The sequence below is a fragment of the Castor canadensis genome, chromosome 17 (genome assembly GCF_047511655.1).
Source record: "Castor canadensis chromosome 17, mCasCan1.hap1v2, whole genome shotgun sequence".
NCBI lineage: Eukaryota > Metazoa > Chordata > Mammalia > Rodentia > Castoridae > Castor > Castor canadensis.
The window spans coordinates 43823945-43836086 of NC_133402.1; the positions used below are offsets into that span (position 1 = coordinate 43823945).

The window sequence follows — 12142 nt, forward strand, 5'->3', positions numbered from 1 at the left end:
TGCAGCCTTATCATTATAGGTAATTGTCCTCATTTGGGGGGTGGCACTGTTCTTCCTTGGGGACAGTTTTGGTATGATAAGATAATATCATAGAGATGTTATTGATCAGTCTTTATCTTTCCTGGAACCCAGGTGATTGCAGAAGAGAGACTCAGAGTAAAGGAGACAGATATAAATGGAGGCAGGAATGCCAGGCTTTTCTCCTGCTTTCAGTTAACTTGTGGGCCAAGTATGGAGTCAGTGCTTTTTAGCAAAAGCAGTTTCTAAGTACCTGTTATAGACCGCAGAAAAACCAAAGCCAGGGAGCTGTACTGATTAACCAGGCATAAACTTGGACACTCATCATCCTCCCAAGCGGCCTTGGACACGTGTGATGGGCATCATAGCTGGAAAGACTTCTTTCTCAGAAGTCCGTACTCCCAAAAGCAATAGGCCTCTCATGGATGCATCAGACTGAACAGCACCCAGAACACTTCTGAGTTTATAGTGAGCCACATCTCTGTAAATCAACTATGTTGAGCATTTACTGCATTATACAGATAGGGGAAACTAAGGCCAGCAAAGGGGGTATCAAAATCTCATCCCTGAGAACTACCCAGTAGCTAAAATTCCATTGCTCGGCCTCGCTGGCCTTGCCTTTGTACTCTCTCCTTCAAAAGAGTGAGAGTAGAGGGAGGTTTTTGTCTCATGCTGTCCTTCAGATTAGGTGACCAAGGATGAGAGACAGTGGCCCTGAAGATATGGGTCAGAAGCATACATGGGCATGATATGTGGGGGAGCCAGTCATCTATTCTCACACATCCTGGTCATTTTCTGCATCCTGAGTGCTCCCAGCTACCCCCACATCAGACCCTATGGTGTCCACAGGAACACACCACAGCCTGTCCTCTCTGTCCCCAGGAGGCTGGCCAAGTCCACACTCCTGCTGATTCCCCTGTTTGGAGTTCACTACATCATGTTCGCCTTCTTCCCCGACAACTTCAAGGCAGAAGTGAAAATGGTCTTTGAGCTTGTCGTGGGGTCTTTTCAGGTATGAGCTGTTGACCTTGGGCTGTGCTCTTCTCTGGCCTTTAGGGAATTCAACCTAGGGCCAGTCTTGGTCCCTGGCTACTGCATTCCAGTCTTCCCACTGTCATAAGTATTGATTGACCATCTACATCATTCTAAGCCCTTTCCTTAACCAGTGGAACACAAGGGCTGCATGGGGTCAGGGATAGGGAGGAGCTGGGAGCTGCTGGTGTCTGTCTGTCTACCTCACTTCTCCTGTCCCCTTCTTCCCCAGGGTTTTGTGGTTGCCATCCTCTACTGCTTCCTCAATGGTGAGGTAAGGTCCTTCCAGACCTTGGTGGCCAGGGAACAGAATTCCCAGGCCCAGGCTCCAGAAACACTGATGGGATGTGTTCAAGTATGGTCCTCAGACTAGTAGTCTGTGAGACCACCAGACCTGCTGACATAGAACCTGCATTTCAATAACACTCTGGGGAGGGGGCGGGGATTCCTGTGCTCATCAGAAATAGAGAAACATCTAGTTGAGTGGCTGTGTGCAGACTGGAGTTGGAGGCTGGGGCAGCAAGTGGAGGTGGAGTTGCTGTGGAGCCCTGGTTACAAACCACAAACATCTACGCAGATGAGCTCAAGTGAGCTGGAGTGCCCAGATGGGAGGAATCCTGGTACAGCACCCCCAGGCGGCATCCCTCCCCTCCCGCACCCTGGACTCCATTCTGTGATCCTTTGCTTCCCACCTCCCCGCCTCCACTCCAAGGTCCTGATTTGACCCTGACCCCAACCCTGTCCTAACTGCATCTGGGGCTCTTAATTTAGACTTTCAGAGAGGACCTGACTGGCTGGCTCAGCACCCTAGGGAGCAGCGCAATCAGTGGTGCAGGAGGCTCCACAGCGGGGTGGGCGGGGTCGGGGGTGCTGGGGGGGAGGCTGACCACCTTCCCCCTCTCCTAGGTGCAGGCAGAGCTTCGTCGGAAGTGGCGGCGCTGGCACCTGCAGGGCGTACTGGGCTGGCCCTCCAAGCACCAGCACCCGTGGGGAGGCAGCAACGGTGCCACATGCAGCACGCAAGTCTCCATGCTGACCCGCGTCAGCCCCAGCGCGCGCCGCTCCTCCAGCTTTCAGGCAGAAGTCTCCTTGGTTTGACCACCAGGGACCCAAGGTGGCCCCTTCGCACCCGCCCAGCCGGCACCGGGAGTAGAGAGCTGCCCTGGCTTGCCTTGTTCGGATACTTGCACCTGCCTGGAGTGCTTCTATGCAAGCTGGAGAGCTGGGAGATCCCTCCCTGGAGGTTGCATGGTGGGAACTGTAGTCAGGCTCCTCCTGCAAAGGACCCGCTGCCACTCATGGGCAGGAAATCGGCATACTCCTGACTCTGCCCCCCACATATCTTCTAACCAATCGGAGGAAAGCAATCGCCCATCCTCAAAGGGTTTGTGCTCTGAGGGCCGAAAGGTACTGTCCTGAAAGATCACCCACCACCACAACCCTGATGGTGCCTGAAATTCCACCATTGCCGTCACGTTTGTGGGGGTGGGGGGTATTAATCATTCCATTCTGGCATCTCCCTGGGGATGTGGTCTGCTCCCCCATGTCCTGCTCTTATCTGCCAGCTCCTCCAGATGAGTGAGTTTCTCTACCTCGGGCAGATAAGGTTGTGATTTGGAGTTTTGGTTGGGGGAGAACGACTATCTTTGCAATCGCCCCTGAATTGGAGTGGTTCCAGTGTCTGTCTAGTAATGGAACAATGCAATCCAAGGACTGAGGAGCTCTAGGGCCTCTGGGAAGTGAGGAGATGGCCCGCCAATGCTGGAGCCTCAGACTAAGCCTACCTGCTCCCCAAGCCCCAGTGGCTTTTCTCACACCAGCCTTACACACAACCAAAGCAATCAAGAGCTGCCCTTCTTGGCTGCCCACCTACGTGCCAACTATTTTAACTAGGCTCGAAGATGTGTACCCATGGGCCCCTTAACCCTCACATGATCCTGGCAAGGCAGGAATTACTATCCCGGTTTCACAGATAGGGAAACTGAGTCAGAGAGAGCAGCTATCTTGCCCTGTCATACAGATAGGATTTGCACTCAGATATGGCTTATGGAAAATGAAAATAGACTCTTTCTCTGTTACCTTTTTATATAGTGCAATCAGCTGGATTCTCTTTTTTTTTTTTTTTGATAACCACTGAGATTGTTATTTCCACTATTCCTGCTTTCCTATGCCTACCCCACCCTCCTCCCTGGAGTCCTCCAGCCCACGTGTGTGATACTGCACAAAAAGCTCGTGGCCATAGCATCCCATATCTGCCATTCACCCCTGTGGCCACACAGTTTCCTATCCAAGCCACTGCAGAAAATCTCCTCAGGACCTTAACAGGTCTGCAACAATAAATGCTGGCTTGGATTTGCTTAGCTCCCCTGGCAGATGTTTTCCGTAGCTTTCTATTTACAGCTGTCTCCCTCCTATTCCAACAAAGGATAGTCCAAAACATTGCTAAAAGATAGATGCCACCACCCCTCTGGCAGGGATTCCACATTTCCATGTGAGGATTACAAACTCTGAGAGCCTTCAACTCATATCCTTTTGAGTTGTATCCTCTCTTCCGAGCGTGATGGAGTTACAACAGGTTCCATTGTGACCCTTGCCTCTTAAGTCCAGTCACGAGGAGACCGTTATAGTCTTGAACCAAATCAAAACAGCTAAAGGAGCTGCTTATGGTCCTGGAAATGTCTAAGTTTCACAGGTTACGATCATTCCAGAATTCATGGAGGAAATGGGGACTATAATGACCATGTCACCATTGGTTCAGCCAAGAGGTACAGGTAGAGGACAGCACAAATCAGTGTGCAGACACAATGTGACTAACAGAAAGGTTGAGACACAGAGACAGTGTAGCAAAGCAGAGAATGGCAGTCAGTAAGAGATATCTCCCAGGCTGTTGCCCAAACTGACCTCTTTGGGGCCATCCTCCACAAACTTGCAAGTTTGTCTTGCAGGAGGAGCTGGATGCCAAGTGATAAAAAGAGGTTAGAATGGCTGGTTAAGGCTCAGGTCTGCCTGCAAGGCTCCTTCAAAGCCATGTCATAGTACCATCCCAGGGCCCATCACCAAATGATAGATCTGGGACCCCATGGACTGCTTGAGTTGTGTGAAGCCCAGGAGGGACCCCATGCTAAGCCAGAGCTGGCCCACCCCCACAATTCCTGAGATCTTTCCATGTGGCTTCAAGGTAAGGCAGAGAGCCCTGGAGAAGGGAGCAGTTGTCAGCCAAGAGAGTAAACAAAGCAGAGACACAAGATATGGGCAACAAAAGGGAAGACAGAAATGGGGTCCTACTTAGAAGTGACAGGAGGTGAAAAACTCAAGGATGGGCATTTAGGGAAAGGGAGAAGCTTAAAGTTTGGGGCAAGAGAACATAGAACAGGCAACCCAGGCTGGTCAGAGCCTTAGAATCAGGGTGACCATGGCTCATAGTCCTCTCCCCCAGATCATCTCTATCGCCACCTGGTGGCTGCTTCAAGGAGTTCATCAACATTGGGCTTAGAGCTCAACATCCCCATGCAGGTCCCTCCTGGGGAGATCAAGTGATACAGAAGACAGGCCTCTCTTCTGAGCTCCATTCAGAGTGAGATACAAAAGAAGGAGGAGTTGGTGAGTCCAAAGGTCTGGTTCCCAGAGGTAGCAAGGATTAAGGAAACCCAGGACCCTCAGACCAGCCCCTATAGATACTGCACATGAGCCCTGACTCAGACCCAGCTGTAATCCCAGGTAGAGCCACGCCTCTGCTGACCATAGGGAAGACCCAGGCCTTGGCCTGAGCCCGGTTCCCAAGGATAAATCCCAGTTAATTCGGGTGGGCAATTTCTGAGAAGCCAAGGATAAGGAGCCCTGACATCCCAGCCCAGAAAGCCCCCATTTCTTCTGTGGGAGAGGCCACCATGTGGGCAGTTCCTACCATTCTAGGACACAGTCTGCCCAGGGACAGTAGCTAGTCTGCCAGCCAAAAGGGTACAGGATAGTTTCTCAGCTGAAGTGACATTGAGGTGGTCTCTAAGGACTAGGTAAGGGTCCCAAACATGTTGGGTTCCAGAAACGACTGAATTCAGGTGAGCAGGGCCTTTTCCAGCAGGAACAAAGAAGTGACTTCTAAAATGAGGCTGCAGGAATGATGGGGGTTTGGGGCAGGCTACTGATAAGGGCTCGGGGGAACACCTGGGAAAGGGTGCCAACCCATCAGTCAGGTAGGGGAGGTGGAGGATGGTTGGGGAGACAGTGACCTGGCTTGGGACATGCTGAGTATAGTGTCTGGGGACATCTGGAGAAAAGCTCCCCCAAGGCTGTTAGAATCAGGATCTAAAATGACAAAGCTCAGGCAGAGTATGAAGAGGGTGGAAAGATGGGGGCAGTTTCTGTGGGGGAACAATGTGCAGGAGTGTGTATCCTTGGGCCCCTACTGGGTGTACTGGGCAGGAGTGAGGTGAGGAGTCATTCCCACTGGCACTCAGGGCCTGTTTTAATGAGCAATGGCTCAGCCTCCCCCTTCTCTCCCCATGTGGGAACAGGAACTGCCCTTATCTCTCCGGGGAAGGGGGCCAGAGCCACAGCTGGTAGTCATTAAACACCCTGCTCAGGCCAGGGATGGCTGAGATATTAATAGCCAGGAGTCAATGGCCCTGGAGACATGGCCTCCCAGGAAGAGGGACAGTAACCCCTGTAGGTTATGGGATGAAGAGGACGGGTCAGGAAGCCATTTTGGAAATACCCCAGCCTCCACACAGGGCAGATGGGGTAACCAAAGGCCAGAGAATATGAGTGATTGGCTTGGTGTTTTAGTCAGTTTTTCATAACTGTGACAAAATGCCTGAGCAAAAAAAAAGGAGGAAAGATGGCTTACAGTTTCAAAGGTTTCAGTCCTAGGTCAGCTGCTCCATTGCTTTTAGGCCTGTGGCAAGGACAAAACATCATGGTGGAAGGGTGTGGTTGAGGAAAACTGCTCACCTCATGGCAGCAGGAAGGGGGGAGGGAGAGAGACACAGAAGGAAGGAGGGAAGGGGCCAGAGGTAAGATACACCATTCAAAGGCATGCCTCTAGTGACCTTCCTCCAACTAAGCCCCACCTCCTGACATTCAGCTATGAACTCATGAATGGACTATTCCATTGACATATAAGCCTTTTGGAGGAAAAACTTCATATTATATCCAAACCTTAACACTTGGGATCACCAGTAATATTATTGGTAGAGCTTGACTTTGAACCCAGTTCTTCAAATTCCAGAGCCCTGACTCTTCCATTACATGGATTATATGATGAGTTCATTGTAGGGTGCCCTGTGCAGAAACACAGGAAGAATAGATTGAGTTTAATGACACTAACTCTGTATTTAAAATCTTGGCATTTTGTTCATCATGTATTTTTGCATTAATTTGATTTTTAAATACTGCATTAAAATATTATTTACCTTAATTACTGAGTGGTTGTTTAATCTACCTTCTGACACTCTGCACCCTCAGCAAGTGCCTTACTTGCTTCAACCTAATTCCAATCCAGCTTCCATGGGTCCCACCATCCCTGAGTTACAGGATGTCAGCATGGAAGAAACTCTAGAAACTCTAGTTCTGGACCAGCCTTTAAGCTACATAGGGAAAGGATCTTTCCAGGGTATTGCCAACTAGAGGTAGGCAGCTCCAAAGTTAATTTAGCACCTCAATAATGTCATCATAGAATTAGGTGCTTTCTATCTCTCCACTTTGCCATTCTCAGACTGAAAGATGGTTCTCACTGCCCCCAGCATCATGTGCTCATAGAACCCTATCCACTGGCAGGGAGGAGAATTTCTCCTTTTATCAGGGAAGATAACCTATCCAGGACCCACCTTCTGCACACTCTGTTCAGGCCTAGATTAGGTTATATGCTTAAATCCCAGCTGCAAGAATGGCCAGGCTGCCATAAAGGAAGAAGCAGGGTGGCTGTTGTATAGGAAAACAGCAGAGTCTTGCTCTCAGTTTCTTTCTGATTATTTTTATTTTGGGGGGCAGTACTGGTGTTTGAAGTCAGGGCCTCATGCTTGCTAGGCAAGCACTCTACCACTTGAATCACCCCTCCAGCCGCAGTCTTTCTGGATGTCTCTGGGTAAATTGGTGATCTTTGAATACCCTTCACCTGAGTCTGCTGGGTAGTGTATGATGGCGGTGAAGAAGCCAAATCAGTCATGGGAGTCAGAGCAAACCTTATGTGTTTCATGCAGAATGAGAATGAATGTAGGACATTTAATATAGGAAAGCTTGGAGGAACAGAAATTAGGGCACAGTTCTATATTCATAATCATAGCACCACAGCTGCCATCTTGCAGAAAATTCTTGTCAATGTCCCAGTTGCACATCCATTAAGCTACTGACAAGGAAGTGGAAAGAACATATTGTTTGGCTGTTACAAAAAAAAAAAAAGAAAGAAACAAAGAAAAAAATAATGTGTCTGCCAGATCCACCCAACAGCCACAATGGTGAGGGTGAAAAAAAGGATCTCTACCTGCCTCATGTCTTCTGACTCTGTCTGCAGTGCTTCCCTCTGGCAGAGTCCATGTCTCATAATCAGGGAAAGGTAGTGTTAAGCCTCTGGCCCCTGTGACACAGGGATACGGAAGGGGCTAAAAAGAAGTCAAGTGCCAATAGATGATTTCTAGAATTGGAGAGCAGATCCTGAGATAAAAACCTGAGATCAGGAAACAGATGGGTGAAAGAGAAGCCACAGGGCAATGGGGACTCATTGCCACTGGGACCCTCTGAGAAGCCCACGCCTCAACATTGTCCTGAGGGACAGAAAAGAAAGAGCATTAACCAGTGGCTCCCATCACCTACTGCTCAAGGTATACCCATGTCAATCCCCTCACACTTCCAGTGTAGTCATGCGTAAGTATCTAGTGGGCCCATGCAGGCGTCCTGCACTATGACATCAGGGAAACTCTAGGCAGAAAGCTATTTGGTACAGTTGAGGTACAGAGCTGTCAGGCTACTCCACTGAAAACTGGCGAAGTAGGCAAGAGGATGGATGGGCCTCCTAGGGCAGAGAAGAGCCTCGCATAAAGGTCTCTGAGCATAGGGGCTGCATCAACATTCACTGGCCTGCTGCTAAAATCTGTGGCTGCTACCCAAAACCTGTTCTCTTGCCAGAGCCCATCCTAGCTTGACCCAGTCCCCCTGAGGCCTTCTGTGCCCTCAGCCCCTCCAGTCTCAGCCTTGCCCATACCCAATCCTGATGTGAGTTGCTCTCACCATGGCCTCTATGTTGAGCTCTCCCACCATTCACCATGGCAGTACCATGACAGAACCACCAGTTCCAACTTCCTCATGCCCTGTGGCCCGCAGAAGCTTCTGGACCTCTTCCAGGCCATTGGAAGCTGAGGACAGTTTGGTGGTGCTCACTGGGACCTTTTTTGCCATTAAATCTGTGCTGTTTTTACCAAGAAGGGCAACTGAAGGAGCACCGGCTGCCTGAGGAGCTGTCTTCCAAATGCATAATAGGACACAGACCTTTTTATTTTTTCAGATTTCATTTTTTTCCTTAAGATATTGCCCCAGCTAATCCCAGGACACCTAGGTTAAACAGATTCCTCCCTTTCTCTTTCCCACTCTTCACCAGCTATAGGGTGAGCTTTCCTCTCTTTCCCCATTTACCTTCGTCCTTCCAATTTCCCCAGGGCCATAAGAGTGGTGTGGCTTCAGAGGGATGTCATCTCAAGAGATGAGAGGATGAGATTTATACCTCAAGAGTTTCAAAATATCACCATTTATCCATTCAGCAAATAATTACCGAGTGCGTACTGTGTGCAGAGTTCCAGACACTAAGGATTGCGGTAGGGAACAAGGCAGAGGCTATGTCCTCAAGAAACTCTCATGATGGAGACAATAAATGAAGAAAATTATAGAAGGAAGAAACAGGATGAGGGGCAGGGACTGCTCTGTGGGCAGAAGCCCAAGGAAGCTTCCCCAAGGGACTATGGGTGGTTCAGGAATAGGTTAATCCCCTTCCTAATAATCAAGGATTTCAAACTACATATATCAGAGCTGGTGTCCAGAGACCTTGAGGTCCAGGTCAAGTCTTCCCACCCCTGTCTCTGCAGAAGCAGCCTGGACAGTGTCTGGGGGCTGGGTCTTGAGCCTCAGCATGGCCTCAATCTCCTCTCTGCAAGGGCTCAGGGAATCACTGCTTGCCCAGCAATAGGAGCAGGAATGAGGTTTGTTTCTTGGGCTGTCCATTGCAGCAGTGATCAGGGCCCACAGACTCCATCTGGGAGTGGGGACCAAGAGGTCGCCGCCCCCCCCAGTTCAGTGTCCTATGTGCCAAGTGACAGAGAACAGGCAGCTCTTGAAAAGACTAATATTTACTCTTCAAACGGGAGCTGGCACAGGCTGTTTCCTGAGGCTGGCGTCTGGCTCTCCCGTGGATGGACACAACAGGAGGTGCTCCGGGAGATAGGCTAATGTCCCTTTGGATACCACTGTTCAGGACGAGACAATGTCGGGTAAATGGGGACAGCATGTTCAAGATCCCATCTTCGCTTGCACACCTCCACAACGGCAAGCTCTGCCTCTGAGGGCCCCGTTGGACAGCTCTGTGAGAAAGTTCACTCGGACACTGGCCCCATGTTCCTTGCCTCTGGCCCTTACTCTGTTCCCTGGGGACTCAGAAAATGTGCCTGGAACAACCCACACACACATCCCCACCTCTGGGCAATGGTGGTGCTGGTCACCTCCACCCTCCCACCCCCATCCATCTGGCTTCACTTCCCCAAGTTCACACTCTGGGCTCAGGCTATTTCTGGGGTGGGAGGGAGGACTCTCCTTGGGGGCACCTCTGTCCCCAGCAGCTGTGCTCCTTATCCTCATGAGAGCCCTTCAGTTGAGTGCCTCCTGTGGGAAAGTCTGGGCCAGGAAACTGCTGGTCAGGCTCCTTGAATCTGCAGAGGAGAGTTCCCAGGGGCCGGGCAGGCTCCTATCTACCCACTCTCCCCTCTAGAGTCCCCTCCTCTTTGCTCTCCTTTTTCCCCATCCCTCATGGCCTCTGGAAGCCCACCCTGACCAATACGGCCTCTGCTTCTTTTCCTCCCCTTGCCCACGGGAGCGGCCCTGGAGGCTCAAATAGTCTGATGGCATGCCAGCCTTTAGAAACCCCAACAGCCAGCCTTCTTGCCCTTATGATGTCAACTCCAGGACTGCAGACACCAGGACAAGGTTGCCCAGGGGAAATAGATATCCACCTTGTTCTCCTGTGTCTCTCAGACCTGACTGCTGACTTTTTTCCTCCAATTCCTTATTATTCCTCTACCTGATTCCCATGCTCCTGTTCCCTGTAGACAACCATTCAAATGCATTTAATATGCTCCTCTTGCATATATTTTTACAAAATATTTTATCATTTTGTGTGCATATCAAAGTTATGTGCATACTAATCATATCAAAGTTGTTTTTAACTGGGTGTGGAGGTGCACGCCTATAATCCCAGCACTTGGGAGACCAAGGCAGAAGGACTGTAAGCTTCTGGCCAATCTGGGCTACATAGTGAGACCCTGTCTCAAAATAAAACAACAAAAGGTTATTTTTCACTCATCTCTGAGTTTTGAAGATTATCCATGTAAACATGTAGACACAATGCTTCCACCTGCTTCATGGTGGCCTATGGTAAGCCTTGCACTTAATCTGTCCATGTTGCTTGCCACCATCACAAACAATGCTTCCATGAACATTTATCTTCATACCTGTTCTCCAGGGATCTGAACAAGCTCTTTCCAGAAGTAAACTGTCCATGTCATAAGGTGGGTCCTAGGGCTGCTATAACAAAATACACCAATCTGGGTGGTTTAACAGAAATTTATTTTCTCTGACTCTGTAGACTGGAAGTCTGAGATCAAGATATCTGGTGGTTGTCTTCTCTTTGTCCTTCTCGTGGTCTTTCCCCTGTGCCTGTATCCCTAACAACTTTTTTTATTCTTCTTTTAATATTTTGGTGGTCCTGGTGTTTGAACACAGGGCTTTGCATTTGGTAGGCAGGTGCTCTATCATTTGAACCATACCTCCAGTCCTTTTTGCATTAGTTATTTTTCAGATAGAGTCTTTTTGCCCAGGCTGGCACAAACCTTGATCTTCCCAATCTGTACCTCCTCGGTTGCTGTAGGGATTACTGGTACCACCACACACAGCTTCTAATCTCTTCTACAGACACCAATCCTATTGGATTTGAAGCCACCCATATAACCTGATTTTTCCTAATTATCTCTTTGAAAGGCACAGTCACATTCTGAGGTTTGGGGTTAGGGCTTTGACCTGTGAATTTTGGGGAAACACAAGTAGTATGGCCCTGCAGATGGGCTGTGCCTTTCCTCTCATGGCCAACAGCACACAAGGTCCTACACCTCCCACATCCCCTTCCACAACCGGTGCTATTCAACTTTGTAAGTTTTGCCAAACTCCTAGATACAGATATCCTACTGTTGTTTCCATGTATATTTCTGTTTCTAATGATTTTAAATCTCTTCATATGCTCATTAGCTTTTTGCTGATCTACACAAATTGCTTCTGTATTAATCCTTCTTGGTTTTAAGCACTGTATCTTTTCCCATTCTTTTAACTTTGTCCACAAAATCTTATTTGTAATCAACTTTATTGATCATTTTGCTTTAAGAGTTGGGCCTGTGACATTTCTGGTACCTTTTCACCCCAGGCCATAAGGGCATTCTTCATGTTCTTCAACAAACTCTACCAATTTTGTCTTACATATTTGATCCAACTTTGTCAAGCTGACACAGCAGAGCCAGGAAGGGCCTCCCTGCCAGGTGCACTCTGGCAGACCCCTTCCTTTCTCAGCCTCACTGTCAGGGCCCCTTGGCTCTCTGCAAGGGGTAGGTCCCAAGAAAAAGGAAGACAACTCATCAGCCCAGGCTTTTTATTCAGCCTCCCTGGCCAAAAAAAAAGGGCATTTTCATGGGCCAAGATCCCCTTTAACATGTTTACTCTTTTATGGGTACTGCCAGGTGGTGGACTGTCCTCTGTTCCAGTCCAGGGGACACAGCTTCAGGCTATACCGTGACTGGCTCTCTAGGACAGGCCTCAGCTTCCCCATCTAAGGAGCAAGGCTTTGCTGACCTTCGAA

The 12142-nt window shown here is 49.3% G+C and overlaps 2 protein-coding genes across 4 annotated transcripts in view; one reads left to right on the forward strand and one right to left on the reverse strand.

Annotated features, from left to right (window-relative positions):
* The window catches only part of Vipr1 (vasoactive intestinal peptide receptor 1), a 33554-nt gene extending 27091 nt beyond the window's left edge, over positions 1 to 6463 (forward strand). For all 3 annotated transcript variants that reach the window (XM_074060236.1, XM_074060237.1, XM_074060238.1), the window contains 3 exons: positions 901 to 1030; positions 1283 to 1324; positions 1957 to 6463. In XM_074060236.1, coding sequence (XP_073916337.1) covers positions 901 to 1030; positions 1283 to 1324; positions 1957 to 2148 — 364 coding nt within the window. In that variant the 3' untranslated portion in view covers positions 2149 to 6463. The remainder of the gene's footprint in view (positions 1 to 900; positions 1031 to 1282; positions 1325 to 1956) is intronic.
* Positions 6464 to 7533: 1070 nt separating this feature from the next.
* The window catches only part of Sec22c (SEC22 homolog C, vesicle trafficking protein), a 59165-nt gene continuing 54556 nt past the window's right edge, over positions 7534 to 12142 (reverse strand). The window contains exon 9 of the mRNA XM_074060391.1: positions 7534 to 7708. The gene's annotated coding sequence lies outside the window, so the exon portion shown is untranslated. The remainder of the gene's footprint in view (positions 7709 to 12142) is intronic.